The 26886-nt window shown below is 38.6% G+C and overlaps 1 protein-coding gene and 1 long non-coding RNA gene across 4 annotated transcripts; one reads left to right on the top strand and one right to left on the bottom strand.

Annotated features, from left to right (window-relative positions):
• Positions 1-2219: 2219 nt before the first annotated feature.
• NDUFA4 (NDUFA4 mitochondrial complex associated) lies at positions 2220-5799 on the bottom strand. Its single transcript, XM_069774393.1, has 4 exons — positions 5608-5799; positions 4844-4932; positions 4448-4508; positions 2220-2439 (listed from the first exon to the last, which is right to left on the bottom strand). Exons 1-4 carry the CDS (start codon positions 5647-5649, stop codon positions 2383-2385), a joined length of 249 nt encoding a protein of 82 aa, XP_069630494.1. The 5' UTR covers positions 5650-5799; the 3' UTR covers positions 2220-2382.
• A 296-nt stretch (positions 5800-6095) lies between these two features.
• On the top strand, positions 6096-26761 carry LOC138682872 (uncharacterized). Of its 3 annotated transcripts, none has more exons than XR_011322775.1 (4): positions 6096-6412; positions 24199-24364; positions 24725-24887; positions 25532-26761. It is a non-coding gene; the product is annotated as an uncharacterized lncRNA (long non-coding RNA). The 3 variants fall into 3 exon arrangements; XR_011322771.1 differs by having other exon boundaries at positions 24722-24887; XR_011322773.1 differs by lacking the exon at positions 25532-26761 and having other exon boundaries at positions 24722-25495.
• The last annotated feature ends 125 nt before the right edge of the window (positions 26762-26886 follow it).

The following is a 26886-nucleotide window of genomic DNA, read 5'->3' as shown; positions in this document are numbered from 1 at the left end:
AAGCAGAATTTAAGGCCTTGCAGAACTGGAATTTTAGGAGTAAAAACAATGTATGAAATAACAAAAAAAGGAACTGGGGACTAACAAAGTGCATTTGTATGTTTAAAAAAAAAAACCCGTAACAAACAAACCAACATAAAAAAACCTCCAAACTACTGAGGAAATAGTAACAGATCACAGAACTGAGTTCAACAGTAAGAAAAACAGCTGCAGTGAGAAATTAGTCCCATGGAACCAGAAAATAGCATACTATGTTTGTATGAAAATAATATGTTATTGGTTGAGCTGCTAGTTCACACAAAATACACAGCATTCTTCATTTGACTTGTTTCTTTTTGGAAATCATGTAATATTTTTCAATTACTGAATATCTCAAGCATTAAAGATTGAAAAAGAAACAAAATTCTTATGACATTTATTAGTTTTAACTTTGTCAGGTAACAGTGACTACAGCCTGTTACCATTTAAAATAGCACAGAAACATACCGCCAAAACAAAAAGGAGCAAGTCTCCCCTCAAGATAATGGCCTTTAGAATGAAATATGATGGTTTTAACTTAAGACTTAAAAGTTTTGTCTATTCTCAGCAAGTATGCTGCTATGAGGAAAGAGGAAGTAGCATTGAATTAATTGCCTTTTGGTTTTCTAGTCAAGCCACAGTTAAAGCTTTAAATAGCTTAAGTACTTGCTAAATATATTCTGAAATACATCAAGGGCAGACTATTTATTTTATCTTAAGTGCCTTTATTAAGGAAGACATAAGCCTATACCCTCTTCAGCTGTGACCAAAAGCAACCTTATCTCACCTTACCAAGAATCAGGTTTACGTCCTGGATATTGGTCTTTCTTAATGTCCGGAGAAATGATCTGCATTTGAAGATCACGATAACATCAGTAAAATCCAAAAGGACTACCAATTAGCAAGTTATAACACTTTCCATTTTTACGCGACCTACTTTTGAAAATGAAAAGTGTTGCAACAGAATGTTCTACTTCCTAAAAATATTTTGATTCAGATAGCAACCATAATCCCCAAGGACGCTTACAGACTTTGCCCACCACTGTAAACATCATCTCTGTCATAACACTCATTTTCTTCTTCAGACTCCATGAGAGCCTCTCAAACCAGCAAGTGAAAACTGGAAGTAAATCCACCATTTTGGTATATAACAAAAAGGAAGGTAATCTGAACTACCAAATAAACCCCATCCAATTGACCTGTAAGAATTTTCCATATAAAATATGAGGTCTTTGCAAATATGTTATTTTGCAGTCAATGACCACAGAATAGTTTTTCTTCTCCAATAAAAGTTCTTGCTACTCAGTTTCTTTGAATCTATCCCTATTATTTATAACAGCAGCTATGGTTACCTACATCCTCAGTCCACTTTAAGTGGACTGAAATCTATCAAGACAGGAACAGCTGTAGTCTGTCAGGTAGTCCAGTATTAAATCCCGTACCCAAGGAAATACCAGATGTTCACAGAAAAGCACAAAGAAGAACCTACCATAAGTTACAGACTTGCAAAGACATTTTTGTCTTCCCATAGCAAGACTCAGCCAAGTACTGAAGTATGAGAAATTGCCCTTCCTGAAAGATATTTTTGTTCTTACATGGAAACCTAATTATTTCTCAAATCCTGTACCCTGTTCTGCTTACTGTGTGCTTTCCTTCTTCAAAAGTGTGATCCACAGGAAATCTTGAATATATTCCTAGAATTTTATTTTTTAAATATTTAAGATCGTCTTCTTTTTTATTAACGAACTGCTTATGACTTAGAAAAAAAAGAAAGAAATAAAGAAAAGAAACAAAACCTTTTGCAGACAGCTTGGCCTTTTTTTTTTTTTCCTTCCCTCCAGCAACATATGGCAACATCTGTTGCCTCTCTGCTGGACAATGACTTGTTAGCATTGACTTGTCTGCTACCAAAACTTCTTAAAGAGGCAAGTAGAAAAATTTAGGTGCAACTAAAAAAAATAATATATATACACACACATATAAATACTGGCTTTCAAGTTCTTGCCATTTGTTATATACTGCATGAACATGTAATTATTTCTCTGAAGTCAACGGACTGAGTGTAAAGCCCATCAAGTCAACTTTGCTTTCTTGTTGAGGAAACATGAATTGGCTTTTGCTTACTATTTGACTGATCATAGAACAAACTGTTAATAGGAGGATATTCTCATTTTGCAAAATTGGAGTAAAGAATAGACACGTCAAGTTTCAAACATTTATTAAGCCTCATCAAGACACTTTCAAACACATGACCAAGTGCAGCGTGAGGCACGTTTGATTATTTCCTGGATGATTAAGCATGACAATTGTGCGGACGGCTTCCGGAAGACCTTTCTGTGCAGCTTACGGAGATGAGTGTGTTGTTCAGAAGTCAGGACGGTCCTTTTTCAGTCTACTGTAGTCTACGTTAACCGAGTAGAACTAGGAAAGAGGTGGGGGGAAATGAGTAAGAAGCTCAGCTATCCATTTGCCATAGTATTTACTAAAAAACAGGCATCATTTGAACTTATGTCAGGAAAATGAAATCATAGGTTGAGTCTGTACACTAGACAAAAATAAATAAATAAATACTTTGAACAGCAGTAACTTTTTTATATTATCTTCATTCTGCATACAGTATTAGAAGCTCTGCATTTAAAATGAGACAATGCTCGTGTCTACAACTATAGAAAATCCCACAATCTCTCTTCTTTAATCCCCGGAATTAAAAGTCCATTCACACAAAGTTCTTACAGTACTGCCAAGTTTATCCTTTTTTCCCCAAATCTATGTGCTCCTGTATACGGAAGGCAATACCTAGCTTGCAAAGTGGCATAAAGCACAGAGTATGTGAACAGATAGTGTCATGAGGGAACATTTAGAGCGGTGCTGCAAAAGCCAAATTTGGTTTAAGAAGCTGCATCTAGAACTGCATGGTATGACAAGGAGGAAGGAAAGACCAGACCCTTTCACACTCCCAGTTTGTATTAATAAAGCTGGATCCCATTACTAGCAATTCAAAACAGCCCAGTCACTGAGGACAATAAATTTACAGACTAAAAGCATATTTTGACATTCCAGCCTGACTTGACATCAAGCATGTGATGCTATAGGTTTTTTTTTCTTAAAAAAAACCCACAAACTTATCTATTAACTTGATTATTTTTAGTTATGCCCAAATTCAATTTTTTTTTTTTGTTTTAACTTCCTCAGAGAAAACAAAACAGCCTACAGCACATTCAAATTACAGCTTCCTGTGCAACTCCTACAGTAACAATCTGGTCTTCAACTCTTTTCTTTGGGAAGACTGAGAAAGTTGACATGACAAAGAGAAGTTATACAAAAGAAAAATGGTTTCATCAAAAGCAAAAACTTGTTGTATCAGAGGTTTTTACTAAACAGTCATCCTCAATTTAGAGTATCAGCCTTGCCATTTCCCACAGTGCAGATTTGGAAAAAAAATTCCCAATGATACACACACCCAAATATGGTAAACCCTGAGGTTGTGTTTGCATGCTAAGACAGAAGGGGAATGCTACACAAGGCATGCACTCTTCAAAAGAATTTGTGCTGCGCACTAAGTTGAATTTGCCTCTTTTAGATATTTAAGAAACAGCAACATTCCTGAAGCAGCAATGAAAAAAAAGTATCATGTTCTTCCTGGACCTTTAAGGGAACTGCAACATATTTTATTTTGGAGTGTGTGGGGTTTCTTACTTATTTCAATGACTGGAACAGTAAGGTATGGTACTGAACGGACACCAGCTTTTAAAACATAGTAGGTTTGCTTGTTTAGTAGCTTGAGAATAATCTTAAAATATTCTTAACAGGAATCTACTAAAATACCACTTTAGTAAAATGTGATAAAAACATTATTTCTGTAAACTGCCAAATCTTTTACACATCTTTGCATGCTTCCTCATTAATTCAATGAAGTAATTTGAATATTACTTAAAGAACATTTCTATTGCATCCAGCTACTTACAGACAATTGTTTTTGTTTTCAAACAATCAACTGTAGAACTGAGATAGCGTTTATGTTAAACACTGCCATTTTCCTGCTTTGCTTCTCATGAATAAAGGCCAATAGTTTAGAGCTTAGAAAGCTTTAGTTCAGAACTTACAAGGTTTTGTCCTTCTCCCTGTAGTTTATTTCTGAGTATTATGAGCTAGAATACTCTTCCTTTCGCATAGAATTCTTCTTTTTCTTACAGTGCAATATATATGACTGCTTCTGTATAGATTCCTTTCACCCCATTATCAACCAACTCTAGGAAAGCTTTAGACCTCAAACGTGTCTCTGCTCCGAGTTCTAGAGACAAACAAATGTTGCACAGCAGAAAAAAATAGAACACTCATTCAGCTACTCTCCAATACACTCAAACATCCTAAAGCAATAGGCTACACCTTTGATATTATGTTTCTTAAAAATCTGTATTTTTCATTTTACCTTGTACTGGTCACTGGGAGACAGTTTGTTCCAAGGTTCTGGATTATTTTTCTTGTCCCAGCTATTGACAGAAAGGCAAGATATGAGAACACGCTAAGAGAATCACACTACCTTCAAAATAAACAAAATCTGTAGGTGTACTGTAGTTATTAGACCATAGAGAGTCACCCATCCAAATAAGTTTCCACAGAAAGAGACACAGTCTTTTGTCAGCAGTCTCCAAATATCATATGGTATATAAACAAATCTCCAAATCAAGGAAATCTACACACACTTGGTGCCAGTGATAATGCAGAAAGACATCAAGGCCTCCAGAAACATAAATACCAAGGCAGTGATGCTGACTTTGGTATATACAGCAAGAGGACTGGGCGCTGTGAATTATTTTATACATACCAGACATCAGGGTTGAACACTGCCAAACGCATGAGATACAGGGCTGCGCCAACACCTCCAGATCCAATGATCAAAAACAGAGGGATCAACTAGAACAGATAAAGAAAAAAAATAAATGTCACACCATAATATAACAAAATAACATTATTACATATCTTTTCTGACTACAGCAATGACAAACCAAAGAACACGTTCACACACTTGAAGCCATGATGCACGCCCTCTAAAACCCTGACATAAGCTCCCCGTGTGCAGGGCATCCCTGGGGGCAGAGAGGAACTAGCAGCTATGAAGAGGCAGACATGAAAAATTATACTGCTACATGCAGAACAACCAAACGTCCCATAACAGCACGTTTCTGAAAAACCAACATTAGTCCTTCCACTGCCCAAAACAGCCCCTGCCGTCTGCACCCCGGAGGATAAAGTAAGAAAACGGGGGCGGGGGGTGGAGGAAAAAAGACGAGCAGGAAGAACGGATGAACCACCTTGAGCCTTGCTGCTGCAGCAGCAGAACGGCCCACACATACCAGAGGGAAAAGGGGACCTGGCCGAGTCTCGCCGATCAGCCGCGGCGCACCCGAGAGGCCAGGCATCCCGGGGGAAAGGAGACAGAGGAGCGAGGAGGGGGGCGAGCGGCGGGGCCGGGGGCACCGGCCGCCAGCAGGGGAGGGCTCAGAGAGCGGCCGAGGCGCCGGGGCCGAGGCGCCGGGGCCGAGGCGCCGCAGCCCCCGCGCCGCCGGGGCACTGCCGCCGGGTACTCACGCTGGGGTGCTTCCTGGCGTGGCTGACCATAACGCGAAACATGGCGGCAGCGGGCGCGGACGAAGGTCTCGCTCTCTACCAGGCTGCGGAGCCCGTCCTCCCCCTTCAGCTGCCGAGGCCCAATGTCACCCGAGGCCCCCGGCGCGGCAGGTGCCCGCCGCCGCAGCCCGGATGTAGCAGCTCCGGCGTTCGCCTGTTCGCCCTCCGCCGCGGCCCGCCCCCCCGCCCCGGCCGGCGCCCCGCGCCGACGCCGCCGAGCGCCCCGGGCTTCGCAACTCCTGCGTTAGCGCAGCCCCCGTCCGCCCGGCCGGCCGCGCCGCTCGGGCAGCAGGCACCTGCCGGGGCACCCCGGGCCCGCTCCGCGACGGGGAGCCGAGCAGGCGCCAACGCCGCCTCGCCTCGCCCAGCCCCGCCCGCTGCTGAGAGCGCCGTGGGCAGCGCCTGCGCCCAGGGCAGCGGGTGGCGCGGCGACCGGCGGGCGGGCGCTGGCAGGGCGCGAGGCGCCTCCGACGGCCGGCTCCTCAGGGCCGACGGCCGGCTCCTCAGGGCCGCCCGCCTCCCCTTCCTGGGCGCTTTCCCCTCACACCGCCTTCGAGCCTCTGCCACGTAGACGGGGGCCAGAGGCCGCCGCAGCCTGCCCGATAGGCGCCTGCCCTCTCCTCCGTGGCAACGGGACCGCTTTGAAGGTGTGCGGCGGCGTGCGGCTGCACAGGCGAACACCCGCCTTCGCCTTCTCCTCTGCGAGGCAGACCTCGGTGTGGAGGTCTGTCCTCACCATCACCCGGGTTGAGGGGGTGGTTTGAAGGTGAGACAAGAGAGTTAGGGTTTCATTGACTTGAAAAAGAGTGAAATTCATCGTAAAACTGGCAAGTTACTTATTCTGCTACGGGCAGGGTGGCGAAAGGCGGGTGCCTACACAGTGTTGAGGGAGACCTTCGATTTTCAAGCTTAGTGTGCACATGATACTCATGGAAAAGATTATCTTCTGCAGGCTTATCATTAAATCTTTCCTATTTTGGCCAAGGTTGGGTTGGATTTCATTATCGTTAGATAATTCTAAATGAGCAACAGGGCTACTTACTGTATAATACTAAGTGTGTCCAAGTGCTGCCCTGGTTTGGTCTCCATTGCTGCATATCATAATTTTATACAGAATTGGGAACCTAATGCCTGTCTTTGGGTAGGATCGTTAGCTGCTTTGATATGTGATTTCTTTCATAAAAGGTAACCCAAAAGGTAAGTTTGCACCCAGTCATTAAGAAATTCATCTTTAGGTAGAGGGGATATCACCATGCTACTAACCTAAGACAAAAAGAGTCCCTTTTCTAGGTTAGAAGCAAAATAACTTTACATGAATGCTAATGGTTTGTGTGGATGTGTATCACAGTAAAATTTTGAAGTAAAAAATAATGAAATGGCAGAGAATAAATGTATTTAAGTAGATGGATGCCTTTTATTTCACTTACTGGTTCCACAGACTGGCTTCTGCTTATTTTCAAGAATTGTCTCAAATTGTCCCTGTCACAATAAATTCTAAAAAAAAAAAAATCGTATTCCTTGCTTATCATTCCATAATCCAACCTTTTTCAGTTTGCCAGAGCCAGTTTAATCAGGCTAATGGATAGCCATGCACAAGACAAGAATGCTGGCATTTGGCCATATTCAGTAACTTCTACAGATATATTTGACAAGTCATTGGATGACACCAGAAAAATTATAACAATGGAGCAATGCAATCCTATTACTTGCCTCCCTCATTTGTTGCAGAGTTGATAAACAGAAAAGGAGCATAGTTAGTGTGGTCCAAGAGTCTGTTAACTGTTTCAGTATAGATTATGTGGTGGGGACAGTATTTTTTCCATTTTTTCCAAATGAAAAGAGCAATTTGCCCATGCAGTTAAAAGTACTGAAAATAATTGCATCACTACTATTTCTTCTATGAGAGAGAAATACCTGAATACTCCAAGAGTAACTTGGAAGGTTACACTGCTTACCCTCTAGTACAGTAGTTGAGCTTTTCACCATATATTTGGATCACAGGAAATAGCAGTTGCCAAAGCAGCTGCAGGGTAACCAGGGAGAGACCAAAGGGTAGCCAGTAGCCATGTGGGGCTGCTCAGCAAAACTGACCTCAGACTGAAAGAGTCTGCTTCCTTCTGCACAGCTGACATAAGGCTAAGTGGCAGAAATTCAGAGACTTTGAGTAGCCTGTTTCTACGCTACTACGGGAAGACCCATCAGGGATACATTATTTCCACTAGGCATCTCTCGGGCACCTATATTTAGGAAATACATCATGAGGTTTATATGCTTCTCAGTATATTTTTTTTTGCAAATGATTTATTCTTTTGCTAGCTTCTTGTGCTTTTATGAATTTAAACAGAGGCATAGTACTGATCAGTTTGCAAAATTTGTCATGCATTTTATGGGCTTTCATAAATTTTAACCATTGTGTACATCAGCTTTTATTGCCTGGGCCTGTATGGCTCAGCTGGTTCATTGTTCATATACATGTCTTATTATTAATGTTACTGGGACTTTATGTATGTTAATGAATTTTACAGGCAAAAAAGTTGAAGTGTGAAAACAAGCAGAAAACAGATTCTTTCATTATAATTTCAGAAATTGTGAGTTAATATTCTTAAAGTACACCCAGTGCAGGCATCGCTAAAAATGCAATCCCTCAGTTGCTTGGCTTGGTGAAATTCTGAGTATAAACTCAAGCCACCTTATGGCATCTTGATGGTGGATCTGTGGTTCCGAGAAATACCTACTTAGCGGCCATGCTTGTGTGCTTGAACTATGCTATAGTTCTATAAATTGTATGTGTTCATTTATAGTAATGTTGTCAATATATTGGCCATACTTGAAGACTGACAATTTTCTATTACTCATCAAGAATCCATCCATTCCCTTAAAGAGAGTGAACACTAGATAAAGAATTTTACCACTCTTTTATCTGTCGCTTAGCTCCTCAAGCTGAAAGTAAACACATTTATTTCCTCTTAAAGTTTGGTGTCTTTGTGTTCAGACCTGACAATTAAATTTATGATGCTTTAGTTAGACTAGTCACTTCTTTTATTCTGAGTAAAGTTATTTTTGTGTAGGTTTCTGCTTTTTAAATAAGTGAATCCATAAATCCTTCAGGTATTTTGGCAAGGTTTTGTGATGAACCGGTCCATTACGAACTAAAGGGCTAGATTTGCAGTAGTGCTCAGCACTGCTGAAAATCAAGTCCTCGGGTTATTCCAGTGCTTTATCATTTATTTTCTCCTCTTTTTTTCTCCTGTACAGCCTCACCTCGTGCCTTCTGTTTCTTACTTGTCCTTCTTTGATTGCTATCAGATCTTGTTCCTATCCTTAGGCTCATTTGAGCTTTTGGTTTCAGAAACTTTTCTTCTATTCCAGATGCTCTGTTTTCATATTTGGTGGCCTTCCTATTTCTAAAGCCTTTCTTCCCTAAACCTTACTTGTTACTATGAATCATATATCCACAGATTTCTACTCTATTTAACATCAGTTACGGTGTGCTTCATTTTTTTTATACAAAAAGCAATCAGGTTTAGCCACAGGTATAATTGTGTCTGATCTCCTGAAGAACAGGAACATGAAGTCATAATACAACCACAGGTTATTTGAAGAATTGCACTCTTAAGGTTTGACAGAATCAGTTGATTAAAAAAAAAGCAAAAAAAAAAACCAGAGAGACATAATTATAGTCACTTTGAAGTTACATATTTTAATTGGAGGAACACAGGAAGGAAAGAGTACTAAATTTGGAGATGTTCCAGTTGGTCACAGATCAAGAAACTAAATTCATTGTGTATTGTCCTATATCATCAGGACACTTCTCTGTTAATCAGAACAATGTATAAACTGAGGATTTTCTATAGGACATAGCAGTTTTGGTAAAAAGGCATAGACTTTTAAAAATAATTCTTAGCAGAGAAAAGGAATTCTAGGAGAGCAAAATGTATTTAGAAACTTTGGGGAAAAAAAAGTAAAAATGGAAATGTAAACCCTGGCATACATGCAACAAATACACAGGGATTTTTGTGATTTTTTTGTGGTTTGTGATTTTTTTTTTTAATGTCTTCTTGTTCCCATCTGTATGTCTGTTCCCTCTGTTGCAAGTCCTTCTATTCCTTTCTCTGCACTTAGTGGGGGGCAACAGCAGAACAGGATATATGTATGCACACCTCTGCCAAACCCATTTGGAGTAGTCTGTTTACATCTTCCTTAAAGTCTGACTTACATTTGGTTTTAACACTGTGAAATGGAGTGGCTGCATATTCTATTTTTGCATCCCTGGTCTAAGGGCAGTAAGGGAATTTAGAGGACTGAGGTGGATGCATAGGGGCAGTAACATTGCAATATAGCATCTTGTGATAAAACCTTCCATCTTGTGATAAAATCTTCCATTAAGTGTAAACATTGTAAATATCATAACAGTTCTCAAAAAAAAAGTTGAAGAATTTCAATATGTTACAGTTAGTTAAGTCAAATGTTATGTTTACAAAGAAAAAAATTTGAAAGAAAAAATACGGAAATAGACCAGATATTTTTTTAAAACTGCCACAAAAGTATGTGTAGCATCTAAGAGAACTATGGTGAAAGGAAAACAGCTACTGAAGTCTTAAATACTAACAAAGTAACACAAGGGCTATAATGAAGAAGAAATGAATAACAAATGGTACTGAAATATATGGTACAGGAATATTTTACTACTTCTCTCATTTGTATCTGTCAAAAGTGTGGGTTGATAAAGCTTCTTGTCTCCATACATCCATTAAAAGTAAACAATAATCTTAGCATTATAAATAATTATTTTATTTAAAAAATCCCAGCTTCAGTTGGAATGAGTTTATATAAAGGCATGTTATACAGCATAACCTGCTAGCAACCATATAAGCAAAAATTCTGTTAAATTGGCGTTCTAGAGATCTGGAAAAGAAAAAACTTGGTGGCAGTGGTTGTATGTTCTATTATTAAGGGAAGAACAGTTTTCTAGAGTTTATAATCTGCTCAGCAAGTTGAATAATATTCTATTAAGATAGAAAAACTTTTTTTTAGTTCACTTGCATTTATGTATATAACTTATGCGTATTCATTTATATTACAAATACAAATTGTGTCCTGGATTTTTACAGTGCTATTTGTAAACTTAAAGATATTAGCCCTAATGGACAGAAGTTCTGTAATATTGCACTTTTAGTGTACAGCTATATAGACTGCTGTAGCATTAAAGTAATTATAGCAAGTAAATCCTTACTTTAAAATAAAGGCTTTTATTTTAAAATTAAAATAAATACACTCTTTACACAAAGAGAGTGAATATGTACATTTGTGCTATTTAGCAAAAGTGAAATTACCAGTAATAAAATGAAGAAAGGATTTCCTTAATCTTTCTTTCCTGAACTTAAGCATCTTCTGGCAAAATGTGGATGTATTTACATGTATTTAAAATTTTGTCCTTGAACATAATTTTTATAAAATCCCAGTTCCTTAGTTTTCATAAATTGTTAGTGGTGAAACTGCATAAAAAATCTAGAGGGAAATTTGTTGTTTGTCCATGCAGAGTATAAAGAATCACTGGGCGGGACATTTCTTAGCATAAAAATGCTCTTATCCATTCCTTGCATAGAAAACCTATTAAAATGTATATTTCACAGGGAACCATGTGGCTATATGGGTTGTTCATAATGGAATATTGAGGTTTATTACCTGTCAGTCAACAGACTGAAATCTGTCTCAATTCAATCTCTCTAGAGAGTTTGGAGCAGCAGGGGCTGAAACAGTGGGAAGCACCTCAGGTAACAGATCCCGCAGGAGCAAACAGGTTAAAGCACCTGTCACCAGCAAGACTTCTTAGCCTTTCAGTTGAAAGGCTTCAGTAGTTATGGGAGAAAAACAGAAATAGAGGTGTGTAAGAGTAATAAGACATTCCAAAATGGATTAAAATATTCGGGTTTTAAATACCAACATTTATAAAATGTATGTTTGGGGTTTTTTTTTAAATGCAGTGTAATTCTGTGACTATTAGGAACAGAAAGCAAGAAAGAGAATGACATGGCAAAAGCAGAACAGCTGAGAATCAAATACTTAAAAGGAACTAAATTGTGGTCACTGCTTACTCTCTAGGTTCAAGAGAGCAAATGAAACAGCTGGTCTTTATATTTAAAATAGGTTTTGTTTTAAATGATATAATTTGCCAAAAGTTGGGATGCAGAAGTACAGACCCCACGCAGCTTGCACCCAACTGGAAGGCTTGAACCTGACTGGAAGACCACAAGAAATTATTGGAATGACCCCCCCTAAAAACTATGCTGATTCAGTGCCCTTTTACAGATAATCTCTCTCCTGCAATTGCATCCATAGATGGTATTTCCCTGTAAGCTGCTCTTGTGTTCGATTTGAAAAACCATCTGAACTCTATAAATAAAAGATAAGTTTAATGGCTCAATAGAAAGTCAAAGAAAATGCAGAAATGTAGAAAATGTAAACAAGACTGATACCTGGAACTGTTTTTAACTAGGTGCTGCCTCAACTATTTAACAACTTGTTAGAGACAAAACTGCTTCTGTTTCTAATGCCCATAATTGTCATAAGGTTTTTGATCTTTCCTCTTAATACAGGAGGTTAAAGGTTGCTTTTTAGTTTCTGCTGTGGAGTAAGGAGAAGCACACTTGAATATGCTTCCAGGACCATTCTGTGCTGTTTCTTTTACATACGCTGGGAAAGAAATAGGTAGTCCTTACAAGTCCTCTGCTCTGATGTTCAAAATTTAAGTTAGCCTTTAATTAATCTTTTGTTTGCTTATAGTTTTACCAAAGTTTACTCAAATCTTAGCTGATTATTTTTTTTACGCTGGGAATCTACACTGACTGAGACAAGTTATGGATTTCTAGGGCTGGCCTGACAGTCAGGTTCACACTACCAAGAACTATTATATTTCATCAGCTATTGGCTAATTATTTATAAAAATCTGTTTGGAGTCTGCTTTCTGAATAAAGCTGTTGTTCTTTACCAGAAAAGAATAATTTGGTATTGACAGCCCTTTCCAGGACATATTGCTGCTTAGGAGAAACTGATGCAGCTGCCACAGGAGTGACTCAAGCAGACAGTCTGGGAACAGAGCAAGCTGCTTATAAGCAGCTTCTGAAATGTAAAAATATATATATATTTAAAAAAGTATAATTGATTGTGAAGCAGCTGTAAAGAATGATATATGAGACCTCATGTTCACCATGTATTCTAAACATTAAAGAGAACAAAGAAACATGAAACCAGCATGTTTGCAAAGTATAGTCTTATTGCTGTGGCATTATCTGCCAAGCTGTGCCAACAAAGGATTACACAGTTAGAAAAGTATAAATAGATTTTGTATTCTAATTTATTTTTCTGTATTTTTTTCTTTAATTGATAATATCAGTATTTTAATGGAAACACATTTTATGGAAAGAATAAGGTTCCCAAATCTAACACTTTCAATAAGCCAAAACTTGTTCTCGTTTAAGACAGTGATAGAGCCTTTAGAGGACAGGATGAGACATAATTCTGATCAAGCTATTTTCCACAAACCTAGGCTGGAGAAAATCTCATCTGTCTTCCACTAACATGAGTCGTATGCTTTTGTTTCCTTTATGGAAAGGGTAAAGAGGGATTCTTGCGATTTATGATACTGCTATTTTGGAAGTAAGAATGTTATTCATGTACTTTCCACAGAAAATGTTATTTGCCTCTCTTTTCTGCTGTAGTTTTTAGAGGAAGGTTAATGTTTGCAAAGTAGAAAGGTTTACTGAATAGAAATTGCAAAAGAATGTTTTGCAGGTAGTTTAGAAATCCCATATGTTTTATGCATTGCAGCAAGAAGAGACATGTCAATCCAGCTGCTAATAGCAGATGACAGAACTATTATTGATTACTTGGGGAGTCTTTGAATTATGTTGCAGATCCTGACACTGTTGGGTAATACAGAGCCATCTGAAAAGCATGAAATGTGGAGCGTGTTTTGCTTGTGTTTCAGTGAATGACAGTGCTGTGGGGGCAATACATTTCACAAAACTTTAGAAATGCAAAAGTTAGGGGTTTAGTTTAAGCAAGTCTCCCTTCTGAAATCAGTAGAAAGATACAGGCGGCTCCCAGAGGCAATCTAAAGTAGAGCTAGAATAAATCACTCTTTCAGGATGTCATCCCTGGCCCTTGCCAAAATCACTGGAGATACAAGCTGATGCACAGGGATAGACTTCAGCTGCATTTTAGAAGATGTTACTGGACAAACCTCATGCTTTCATTACCTTCCAGAGCAAAACCAAGGTACCTGCAGTATCCTGGTATGAACCTGGTAAGACCTGGACAGCTTCTGCAGAACAGCTAATATCTGTTTCTTGGTACTCTCACATGGTTCACACCGTGCAAAAACATTAGTCTTGGGGTTCCTCCTACAAGGGATATGATGTTGGACACTGCAAGGACTGATGAGTTTTGTAAGCAGCTTGGTTTTGCAGACAGAGGCATTTATAACTGAGGATAGCTATTGATATCTTGGCAGTGGTTTAAACCTTTTCCTGGCTTTGCCACCTGAAGTACAATTTAGACATAAACAAAATCTGCATGGAATGGTATAGTGCCAGGTTCTTGTAAAGATGCAAGTAGTGGATCTCCAAGCCATCACCCTTTTACAATTACAGTATCTGCAGTTATCACATTCACTTGAACCATAGTACTTTGTGCAGATAATTTCTAGTGTAGTGGAATATGAAATCCAGTCCCAGCTTGCCTCCTTTCTGGTTATTAGCCACTAAATAAATATACTATACTCACTGTACTTGGGAGAAAGGAGATAGGCCATGTTTCAGCCTGGATGCAGATTGAAGTGCTGCATTGTACTCTAACTTATCTGCCACAAATTTTGAGAAATGACGTTTTTTGTCTGTATATGCATTTATCTAGATTAGTACAAAGCTCGGCATTGTTTCTAAGAATACAAAGTATCCCATGATCTCTCTTTAATAAATCACAAAATCTCTATCAGAAAGGGCATGAAAGTAATTGCTTTGGCTTGCTCTTGAGTTTTACCTGTAGTTTTTTGGAAACTTTTACTCTGTTAAAAATTGTGTGATGTGCTACTTAGCAAGAAGTAGTATTCCCATATTATCCTTTCTTTAAATATGGTTTCATTTAAATATAGGGAATTGTATTATTATATTTATGGGAGAAGGATAATAACATGTTTTGATGTGTGACTGAGCCCATCCTCTTCCTTTGAAGGATATATACAGCATATCTGTAAGATTCACATTGTCTGATTTCATGAAATACATAGCTGTAATAAGACTTCTTTGCAGGATTTTCTTATTTTATTTGAACAGCAGAGTCTAGACTGACGTGAAAATGATGCGAAGAGGAAAACTACAGCATATCTTGATGTTTTTTCTTATATGTACTAAGACATCAAAAATTTTCTTTCAGAACAAGCAGAACATAAAAGCAAATTTAATTAAAAAGGAGTTTCGTAAAGTACTTTCATTTTTTTTCTATGAAATGCTGTTTTCATCTCACATCACACAAGAAATCAGATTAAAGACAACAATGTTGTTTGTTTACTTGCTTGTTTCAGAACATCCTTGGTCCAAAAAAGTTGACTCCTGTCTTTCACTAACCTATTTGCCTAACTTACAAGCTTGTATACTTTGAGATGTTACTCCATTGATGCTGTCTCTGCCCATCTGTTTTTCCTCTTTGGGACTTGCCCTTAAGAAACACCTCCTTCAGGCTGCCATCCCTATTTACGAAGACATAAGCAGAACACTAACACTTGTGTGAAAGAGCTGTCTTAACAAATACATGTAGTACTCCTAAAGTGTTCAGGCACCCAATACTCTTGTCTTTTCTCCATGGAATGCAGAACAGATGTGGATGAAATGAGTAAATTTTAAAACTGATATCTTCTGCAAGCATAATATAAAATGCTGGAGTTCTGAAAAGCAATACCCATGACAAAAATATGTCTCATAGGAGATACATTTTACACAACCTCTCCACAGCAGAATCATTGCTAATTTAAAAAAAAAAAAAAAAAAGAGGCCAGACTAGAGATGAACTAATTTTTTTAAAAGTAAAACAAGTAAGTCTTTGAAAGAACAATCTGTCTTACCAAACTTGGATTCATTGTATTTGTTTGTATGGTAAAATGAGCTTTGACTAAAACTTGGCCAAAGTGAAATGACTCATGTGATTTAAAATCAGAAAATTCCAGTGTTTTAAAAGAAGTAATCCATACTGCATCTTCTAAAGAAACAAATCAGGACAGTGGGAATTTTTGCTCCCTGTCTCTCCCTGTCCGCTCCCCCATTTGATCTCTCCCTGTCCACTCCCCCATTTGATCTGGGAAGGAATGAAGCATGATTTTCAAGGTCATAGTTCTTTTAAATCAACTTGCTGGCATACTGTTTCATGACCGTGGAGTCTGGAAGAGAGAGAAGAGTCATTTGAGGGAACAGAAAGGACTGTGTACTGTGGATTCCCCGAATCTTCTTTCTTTAGAGCCACCTTGAGTCATAGAATACAAATAAATAGTAGTGAGAACACAGACAGGTATGGTTTTATTACATGGACCAGTAAAGGATGTAGTGAATCACTAAGGCCAAGGTTACACAGTCATTTTAATTCACGGTAAGTCTAAAGCGTTACTCAAGACAGTTTTATCCATCCTTTGCCCTTGGCTACTCATGCACTAGCACCGGTTCACATAAGGCTGTGCAAAAGAGACGAAATAAAAAGTTTTTATCTGGATCAATTCCAGCTCATTGCTAATGCTAGCATAAAGGATGTGATTGCAAAAAGCACCTGGGAGAAGCAAATGGGAGAGGGGCGATGGGATCGTGCCCTCTCACTACAGGCCTGACTGATCTGATCACGTAGCCACCACAGGCTCTGTATGTCTAACATGGACTGCTGGTGAGCTGGGGAGTCGTGCCTGCTTTCCTCTCTTCCCACATGTTCCTGTCCCTGTGTCCCTGCCCCTGGCTTGCACTGGATCAATTAGTCTTGGAGCCACAGGGCTTCTTGCTAGGGTAGATTTCTGTCAGATCAGAATCTGGCTCACTGCATGGTTGGATAATTGCAAAATATGATGCAGGTATTGAGAACAGAAGATTTCATGTGAAACTGCACCCTACCATCATTGTGACTAGGGAAACATCATTATGGTTGGACATTCTCATTTTAAAAAAAAAAAAAAAAAAGTAGTTATGTCAGTGTAATTGGAAAGAACTTTTCTATTTTAATTTTTACAGCATTTCCCGCATTTGACAAACAATTAAAGCAATCTGGAAATTGATTCCATTCTGTATTTGATGAGAAAAATCCCAATGGCCCCATGTTTTTTGTTTGTGTTTTCTTTCCCTTTCCAGTAGAAGTATTGAAGGGACAGAGTTTAATCCAAGGTCTCTTCTTTGTCCCCTTCTCATCTGGGAATGGGAAGAGGAAGGGAATGAGGAAGGGGATAGCAATACTTTTACAATTAATTAGAGAAAAAAAAAAAAGATAAAGCTTTGGCAACATTTAAGAGGACAAAGGAATGTCCATCTTCAACATCAGAATGTTTTCCTGCTAAATTTCAGAGACTGTAACAAATGAGCTTCTGAAAACTCCTCTATTATTTTCTAAAACTAGGCTATTTTCTGTTAAATATTTTAAATAGGGGGTTTCTGCTATTTTGCCCTATAATTGTCACAGTGTAATACATGTACTTAATCTGTATAAGCATAAAAATTATCACCGCTATAGGATGATATTTAGCATACAAATATCTCCATGGAAGATGGAATGGAATCTTCTAGCGAGAAGTCTTGCCCATGTTTGGGACTGAAGATGTTCAAGTCTCTTGAGGATCTCTGGTTTATGAACCATCACAATTACAGTAGATTCCCTCTCCGCTCACTACCACTAAACCCTCCAAAACTGAGTACTGCCAAGCTAGGTTTCGAATAATGTATAAATAATTAAAAAAAAAGTCAGCGTTTCTCTTTTTCACATGGAATAGGTCATCACTCTGAATGTCTGGCTCAGCAATATGACAGTATGGAAGAAAATCTGCTTCTTTTTCAGAAGTCCCACAGCTTCCAGGATTTCATCCCAGTTCTCAAGAAATACTTGAAATCGAGACTGACCTGTTAATTATTAAATTAGCGTTATTATTCTGAAACATTTATACCTTGAAATATTTATTTCACAGTAGCATATAAAACACAATTACACAGAGACTTCTGAAGGTCAGGCTCTAACAGGGACTGTTCTGGGGGCTCTACCATCACTTAGGAAGGTAAAAGTCTCTTTCCCCGACTTGTAAAATCAGTTCACCTCCCTGCATCTGTTTTCAGGAACTTGTGCTTCTTGCCAAGCTGTTGATGGTTGCAGGCCATAAGACTGGCCTTCACTGTTGTCTGTTTTCTCCGCAGCCACAGAATGAGATCAGATCTATCAGTTCTTGCTGCACTTTCCAGGCAAGTTGCCAGTATCTCTGCCATATGCCGCCAGCAGGGTATCTTAACAAAGATGTGTCTTGGTGATTGTTTTTTAAAAAAGAAAGAAAACTGTGTATATATTTCTTGATGAAGTGGAGCTTTAACATAACTGAATGCCTTTTGGTTTGCAATAAATTGGATCTTAAATCAGTGCAAATTCTTAAAATAAATTTTTTCAAGAAAAACCTGCATAATTTGGCAAAACCATATTAAAAACAGATTAGTTTCTATAAAATCTGTGATGATAAAAGACATCTTCTGTGTCTTTGCTTCACATTGTGGTAATCAGTGAAATAATGGATATTAGAAAAAGGAAGCAAATTGATTCCTAAATGTCACAATTACATTTAACAGAGAACATTAAAAGCAGTTATTTCCTTTATTGCTTACTGGTTTTATTATTTCATTATAATTTTTCATACAAATCCAAACCAGGCCAGCTCAGCTTCTTTTGTTTACAGATAATAACTACATAGAATTTAAAAGGAAGCTATAGAAACCCCTTCAGTAGAATTTATTTTATAGCAATTCACAACGGTTCTTGTCAGTATAGCTGAAGCATCTTTTGTCCTCAGTGAGACCAAAACAAGATTGTATTGGAAAAGCTTTATGTGAGAAGGGTCATTGGCACTCACATTCAAAGTAATTATTCTTGTAAAATTAATTAACTTTTTTTTTAAATCCGAGCCCTTAGAATACTTCCCATTAGTAACAGCAGGTCTGTGCTTTTTATGTTCGTTGTGGCAGATGTTCTTTACATCCCAGATTTTTTCAGAACAACAGAATGGTTTGATGGATGAAAGATTGCATCTGGAAAAAGTGTTATCAGTCAGTGTCATTAAAAGCCTGAGCCAGAGCCCACTGAAATCAGTGGGAATCACTGGGTTATGTTCACATTTTTCATATCTTGTTAAGGGGGAAGTATGTCTTGATTATTAAAGAAGATTGGAATGATATTCTTTACTTGTCTTGCACATAATTTCTTTCTCCAACTATGGGGAAGAGAAAGGTTGTATTGATGGAAGAATCTGTCCTTGCACATATAGATGGCTGGGTTTGTGATCCCATGAGGCTTGCAGGCTTGCACAGTGAATACCAGGTGGCAAACCCCCTTGGGGAGTCTGGATAGGCTCCTAAGAAATGCCGGGAAGGGGTAACTGGTTGTGATGTACCAGTACTACTGACAAAGGGAAGAACATTTAAGCAAACATGGAAGCTAAAGACTACAGTTTCTATGATAGTGTTTTGTAAAATGCTTCCTGGCCTCCTTGGGACCATGGGAAGAGGTGGAAAGGCAGACTTTTTACTACCTTGATTGGATAATGTAAGTAGGAAGAATGCACAATCATCATGAATCGAGAACAGTTTCACAATAAAGGGGGTACTTTATCTGAAATTCATCTGAATGAGGTGCCAGGGAGCTGCAAGTGGGAGTTGCTCTGTAAGGGAAGGTGAACAAGGAGCTGGTGCTGACAACAAAGCAGAGAGGGCACGGGGCCCAAATTAAAAAGAGCAGAGCAGGTCTGGTGATGGTAACCAGGGTCAGCCAGTGTTTTGATGACTGCTAGCCAGATACATAGCAATGAGGCAAGTCTACGGTCAAGGCAGGATCAGGCAAGATCCTGGTAAGATCGGGCAAGGCAATACAATGTTGTTCAGGCAGGAACCATGGGTAAGAACTGAGCTTAAATGCAGCTGCAGAGCTCCCCCAGCAAGGCTTCTCCTGGCTCTTTCTCACACAGCTCTTTCTCCAGAGGGTGATCCAAGGTCACAAGGCTGCATCACATCACTGCTCATCTCGAGCACTGGGAGCCAAACTTCCCTAGGAGCGTGAAAAGCCTGTAGGTGCAGGTCCCTAACAAAGAGTGACATTGTGTGATTTTAAGTTTGAGACTTAAAATCTAGAAAGTCGTAACTGAGCATTTAAACTGGAGGCTGTGGAAGAGCTTACAAACGCACAAGAACACGTGGCTCTGAAATGGTGATGCTGCTGAAAAGAAAAATTTGGAAGTTCTGTATCTTCCAGTAAAGGATTGGCCAAAGGATGTAAATCTCAGGCAGGAAATGGGAAACTGAGTGTTATTTAAATGAGTTCCCAAGACAGGAACAAAACAGAGGTACTCATAGGCAAATGCTAGAAGTTTAAGAAATAAGATGGAGGAACAGGAATGTCCTCCCTTACTTAAAAAAGTGACATAGCAGACATTGGAAACTTGGTGGGAAGAAGACAATCAGTGGCACACTGTAATATCAAGACAGAAAATATACAGCAGATGATAGAATAAAGTGTGCCCGGGGCTAAGAATCAAATGAAATCAACTAATAAACCACCCCACTAAATTTGTATGGATTGACATTCCAGACGTGAATTGGACAGAGGTAGTACTGGGTCTCTCTTAATAATCACCCATGAAGAATGGCAACACAGACTGCAATATTCTGAGAAAAATTGGGAAGGTAGCAGTTATACTGAGGGACTTCAGTTATCCCCCCCTCAGACTGGATGAACATGATAGTGAGATATAAGCAGAAATGAAAATGTTAGATGTTATGAATGACTTTTTCATGGAATAAGTGGTTAGTGAGCCCACATCCAAAAATACAAACCTTGACTTTGTACTGAATAACTAGCAGGATCTAATAAAAATCTAACTGCTGAATTGCTCTTCTCTAACAGTGACTATGCACTTACTCAGCATTCCTACAAAGGCAGCAAATCTCAAAAACCCTACACTTCTTGTGCTCTACCTCAAATGGGACATCTACAAAATGAGGAAGCTTCTTAACAAGGTATCTGAAAGGGATAGTCCATGGAATTAAATTCTCATAGGCATGTAAGCTACTGGAGAACACTATACTGGAATCACAGCATTAGTGTTTATCACCTATGGAAATGGCAGAGAAAATATAAAAGGAAGCTGAAATCACTTTCCAGCAAAGTCAAGGAGACTACTATAAACAGGAAGGAATCCTTCAAATTGTATTTAAACAAGAAAATAAAAACTATCATAAACTCTTAATACATTAAATGTAAACATATGATCAATTATGCAGAATGGAAAAAGAATTTGAGAATCAACAAGATAAAAGAATCAAAGTTAGTACTAAGTCATATTTCAAACACAGCAAAAATCATGTCAGCGTCTATTGGGCCAGCGGATGATTTGTATGAAACATGTACTTAGGAGATGAATTCTTTCCATCAGTATTTTCTGTGAAAAAGAAACGAAGATACTCCCATGCTGGAGTGCTGTTCTCTGGGGGAAAAGGGCTCAGCAGACAATCTGTCTGAATTTGAAGTTATTGTGGAAGCAGCCAGAGATAAAATATTAAAAATAAAAAGATAAAATGCTCTGATAAAATACTAGGAAACCACCACTATCACAAAAACTCTGAAAGAACTCATGTATGAAACAGTTCAAGTACTAATGGTGTAAACTCTTATTCAGCTGGGCAGTAAATAAAATAGCAGATGAAATTCAGTCTAGATAAATGCAAAGGAAGTGAAATGCAGTGTAGATAAATGTAAAGAAATCAGTGCTTCTGAGGAAAAGCAATCCTAGCTTCACAAATAAAATGATGGACTCTGAGTTGACTGTTTCCACTTAGGAACAAGACCTGAGGATTACAATTGTTTTATGGAAGTGTCAGTTCAGTGCAGTCAATGTTCACTCCATGTCCCAAGAAAAAAAAAAAATCTTAAAAATTACTAGGAAAGGAATAGAGAACAAACCAGAACACATTATTATTCATCTGAATAAATGCACTATTTGCCTGAATTTCAGTGCTGTCCTCTCATTACAGAAAGGCTATATATAAAGATTGGAAAAGATTCATAGAAGGAAAACAAGGGTCATTAGAGAAATGGAAGTCTATCTCAGTCACACTATCAGAAGTGACTGTGTCGGCTGGGATCCTTCAGCCTGGGAAAGAGATGACTTGGGAGGTATAGCAGAAGATGACAGGAGCCAGGTTCAAAACAAACAAAACAAGGTTGTTTTCATACCTAAGGTAGATCATCTGTGGAATTCTGTGCCAAATAATGTTGCAGTAATAAATAACTCTACATGAGTTACAAGGGAGAATGGACAAGCTCTTAGAAGAAAGATCCTTAGAAGAAAGAGTCATTACAGGCCACTAAATGGACAAATGACATCAGGATCAAGTAATTTCCAAAGCTGAAAATAATTGGAAGTTTGGAAATTAGTAGATAGTATCATAAATACTTGCTCTGTTCCTGCTTTTCTCTGGCTGTCTACTTAGTCTAGATAGACCCTTAATATGAACCAGTACAACACCTCTGTAGTCTAATAATTTCATAATTCTGTATTATTATTAAGTATTCTTATTTTTTTAAACAGTGGCCCAAATTATATGTACTTTACAAGCAAAAAGAACATGGCTTATTTGATGAGCTTGCTATCTGAAAGTCACATGATAAAAATTATTACTATTCTTTCTATAGCTTTCATGTCTAGGAGCTTTAATCATGACTCAAAATTCTGCTACACCTGAAATAAATCATAGACCAAAAAACAATACAAAAATGGAAATACTAAGTCTGCCCCAAATGGATTGGAAATATAAGCATAGAGCAAGAAACAGAAACAGACAGCTATAGCAGGGAAGCACAAGTGAACTGTGAGACAATGTGAGAGACAGTATCCATTGCACCTTAAAACTTTTTGGGGGAGCATGGTGGTAGAAGTGTATTTTGAAAGGAAAAATGAATTGAGTTTGCAGATATTTACATGGAACATATTTTAAGTATGAAGGATGGCTGAAAAAAAACCCCACCAGAAACTTGTCTGAAAAATTAACAGAGAACAGAAGGCCAATACATAGTGTAAAACAAATTTGTATGGCAAATGTCATCTGCCATAAAGAAATGGCAGATGAAAGAGTAATCTGTGAAGTGTACTGAAATCAAACCCAAGAAATTTATGACTGATGCAGCAGACATGAATTCACTGGAGGGATAAAAATGGAAAAGGAACATGCTAGAAGCTGAGAAGAATCTTTACAATAGATACGGCAACATCAGAACTGCATTTTTGAAAACCAGAGAAAGGAATATTGATATAAATGAGAAGGGAGATGAGCCTAGACAAGAATTTTAGCTGAATGGGCAGATAAGAAAGCTGCATGTGAGGTATGTTTTGCATTGTATCTTTCAGATGTAACTTCAGTGGCAGGATCTGCAGCAAGATCTGAGTTGAGGATGATGTCCTTTGTATGGGCATGAGTGACAGGGAGTGGTCTCATAGTGGCTGAAAAGGAGGTAGGCATATAAAGCCAGGGTAAAGGTGGGAAGATCTCTCTTTTAGCTATGTCAAGCTTTAGCTGACAAAAATCTTAAAAAATGACATTTTTTTCTTAAGTTAAAATAGCTGTTTGATTAAGGGGTTGCAGGGCTGGAACTTGACAGACAGTGGGGAAGAGAGGGTATGGAAGGCAGAAGTCTGCCGCCTATGAGTATCTATATGAGCACAGGTACCTTACATGGGACCTGACTGCAACAGAAATACATAGATCCATCTTTCCTAATCCTTGGGTTTAACACCTGCATCCTGTATCAGCAAGTAAAAGAGGGAGCAGGGCCCATCTCTACCTAATCCTAAAAAAAGACACACATTACTTAGCATGACAATTCATGCAGAACTAAAGATATAGGTAGCCCTAATTCTAATATTTCTTAACCTTTGCAATCTTAATATATATGTTTTTGTTTAATTCAGAAAGCTCTTCTATTGAAGATATATACTGTTGTTTTTTACTTTTCCTGGCCTCTTACAACATGTGTACTGTGTAATCAAAAACCCACCATAATTAATGGACTGAGGTTGAGCGTGGCCTAAGGAGTGCAAGAAATATCTTAATATCTGATGGGAACATTCCCTGGCAGCATTTGACTGCAGTAGACCTTGTAGCAGTCTGTAGTTTATTATTTCAAAGTCTTATTGTTCAGAGACTATAGATACTGAATTCCCACCCTTTGTAATTTAAAACAGCAAGGACATCTGATTCAGTCTTTTTCTCTTTATATTTTACCATATAATTCTAGACAAAAGAGCAGAGATCAGTGAGAGATGTGCTTGCTGTAATGGCACAGTTAAAGAGTGAAAGCTGGAACAATTCTCTTTGGAAAGACATTTGAAGAGGTCAGTCTCCCTACTACAGATGGCGATGTTTTGATGGACAAAAAAAGTTTGCTGTTTGGATTCAGACAGGTAGGTCATGGCTTTAACTGTCTGCTCACTGACAGGAAAAAAAAAAACCCAGGTATAAGATTTCATACTATTATTTCTTCATTCACAGTTGATGGATAAGTTAAAAACATACTTACTCTTGAGTTTATTCCCTAGGTGAGGAAATGTTGTATTATTGTATTTCTTTCTTTGAAAATGCGACACTTTCATTAAACTAAGAATGATATTTTTAAGGTAATTTATGTGAGTGTGACTGTATTCTCTGCTGACTTGCTATTGTGTAACTCCTAAAATGGTCTTTACAGAACCACAACAAAGATTCTTTTTTTCTTAGGGCAAAAGTACAGTCAGAAGGTATTATTTTCTCTCTTTTTCCAGCAGTTGAAGCGCAGCACTGAAATGGAGATTCAGACACCTACTCTTGCAACAGGCTGTGTACTGAAGGCTCAACCTGAAGAGAACCACTGGAATGCTGAGATAATTGGAAGACCTGACGTGCTTGACATGACCTGATATCCTGAAATATTTCTAGGCATTCTTTTAGGTATTATGTTAGTGATGGAGCTGCGATGACATTTTCATACTAGATGTACTATTTCAGCTCTTCATAATTTTACTCTAAAAATGACCTTTTAAGATAATTTTGTGTATGAGGGTAGTACTTAAAGGTGCTAAACTAACAACACTTACAATCTATTTAATGGATATAGCAACATCAGTACTGTGCCCAGCTCCCAGCAGTGTGCCAGTAATACCTCATTTTTTCAACCAAAAAGGCAACTGAACATTTCAACATCCTTGATTATCTGCTGAGATTGGCAAAGGCCTTGCAGAAATAAGGGAATCAGACATTCTCTCTGAAGGCTTCTTTCATTTGGAGCATGAATTCTCCCTTCTTTTCCCCTTATTTGAAATAGTCTGACTCTGCTAAAGGAGGTTAGCATCTACTAAGAGGAACTTATCTTTTATTAGATGTTTTAATAGCCAGAAACTTCCAAAGAATGATGATCAAAAGATAAACTGATAGTTCTAGTTAATTTCTACGCTGTACATTTTATTTACTTCTAATTAGTACATTTGCTGGTAAGCCCTATGTTTGTAGTGCCCAGAAGTTTAGTGAAATAGTGAATAAATTTTTGGTAGTTCACAGTTCTTTTCATTTCATTGATGTGTTTTTTTTCTCTTCAGGAATGAGGGCAAAGTATGCAAGCTGACTACAGAAGATAAAGAATGTGTGCATGCCACTTTCAGAAATAAAAGTAAGTGTGAATATTCCCCTGGAGAGGGAAAAAAGGAGAGGAAGAATAAAAAGAAAGATCTGGGACACAAAACAGTAGAACAGAAGGGCTGAGAGGGCTTGAGTCATGGGACAGAGTACAAAGAGGGAAGGAGGAAGGAGCAGTTGGGCAATGTGAGGTGCTGATGAGGAGCAGATAGAGGCAGGCAGCCATTAATTAACTTCTGCTTGATCACTTATTCTTGCCGTAACTGTGTAGGTAGAAACTAGAATAATCCTAGCATTGCAGGCTGCCCCAGAGGGCTGAACTGAAAGCCAGACAGTCCATACATCTGCTTGGACTTTCACATTTAAAGGAATTATAAATTCCTCGACTGCTCTACAGGGTGCTCCCCTCCCCTTGTCTGTGTTATGTGCTTGAAAGCCCTTATTCTTTGAAGCTGTCTGTGTCCCTCAATCGGCTCCTCTACATAAAGCCAAATTTGGGGTCAGTTCTGTTTACTTTTCCTTCCTCTTACATGTGATTTGAGTTGTCCTGTCAATCATCATGTATCGGACAAGATCAGGGGCTTGTCCATTGGCAGGCAGGGGGTTCCGCAGAACTTGTTGCTGCATGTCAGCATGGATCTGCAGAGACTAAACAAAGGCGTCTGAGCCCTGCTGCTTGTGCTATTAAGACTGAAATTGTGTGTGAAGAGGAAGTAGGATGGAGATGCCAGTTAAAGGGAAAAAAAAACACCTTAAGGAGTAAAAAGCTAAGACCTATGCAAGTCCTACTGGAACAGGGAAGCTGATCAGAGTTTTGAAGGAAAGACTAGACTGCGTGCGCTGACAGCATATTTGGCCAGGGCTGGCAAAACCAGATTCAGGAAAGGAGTTCACTGTGCAGTCAAGCTAAAGAATTGGTGGAGGAAACAGGACGTGCCAGTGTGAACACATCGACTATGGATGTGATAATGTGCTACAAAAAACCTAGGAAATTCAAGCACAGAATGAACATAGCATTCACATTTTTCTTTGGAATTTTCTGCCCTTCCAAAATACTCGAAGTCTGAAACACGGAAAATTATTATTGAAAGTATTTCAGATGCATAATTACATCATAGACCAACTGGCCATTTCCATGCTCTATTTAAAAAAAGAATAATAACATACCCATAACACACTATCTGTCTTTGCAATACAAGGATAAGTTTTGGCTCTGGAAAGGCTTGCGTGGGTGATACATGTAGAGCTGTGCTAAATGTAGCGCGGACTCTTGTCACGGGCCATATACTTGCCAAACTTCATGTTCGCTCCATGCTTC

The sequence above is a fragment of the Haliaeetus albicilla genome, chromosome 2 (genome assembly GCF_947461875.1).
Source record: "Haliaeetus albicilla chromosome 2, bHalAlb1.1, whole genome shotgun sequence".
NCBI lineage: Eukaryota > Metazoa > Chordata > Aves > Accipitriformes > Accipitridae > Haliaeetus > Haliaeetus albicilla.
Note: the sequence above shows the minus strand (reverse complement) of the source record. Positions and strands in the feature narration are given on the sequence as shown.

Coding starts and splice junctions, on each gene's coding strand:
- NDUFA4 (XM_069774393.1), bottom strand. CDS start 5,649: ATGTTTCGCGTTATGGTCAGCCACGCCAGGAAGCACCCCAGC. Junction 4,509..4,843: donor GTGTTCAACCCTGATGTCTG/GTATGTATAAAA, acceptor TTCTGTCAATAG/CTGGGACAAGAAAAATAATC. Junction 2,440..4,447: donor CTCCCAGTGACCAGTACAAG/GTAAAATGAAAA, acceptor CCTCTTTCCTAG/TTCTACTCGGTTAACGTAGA.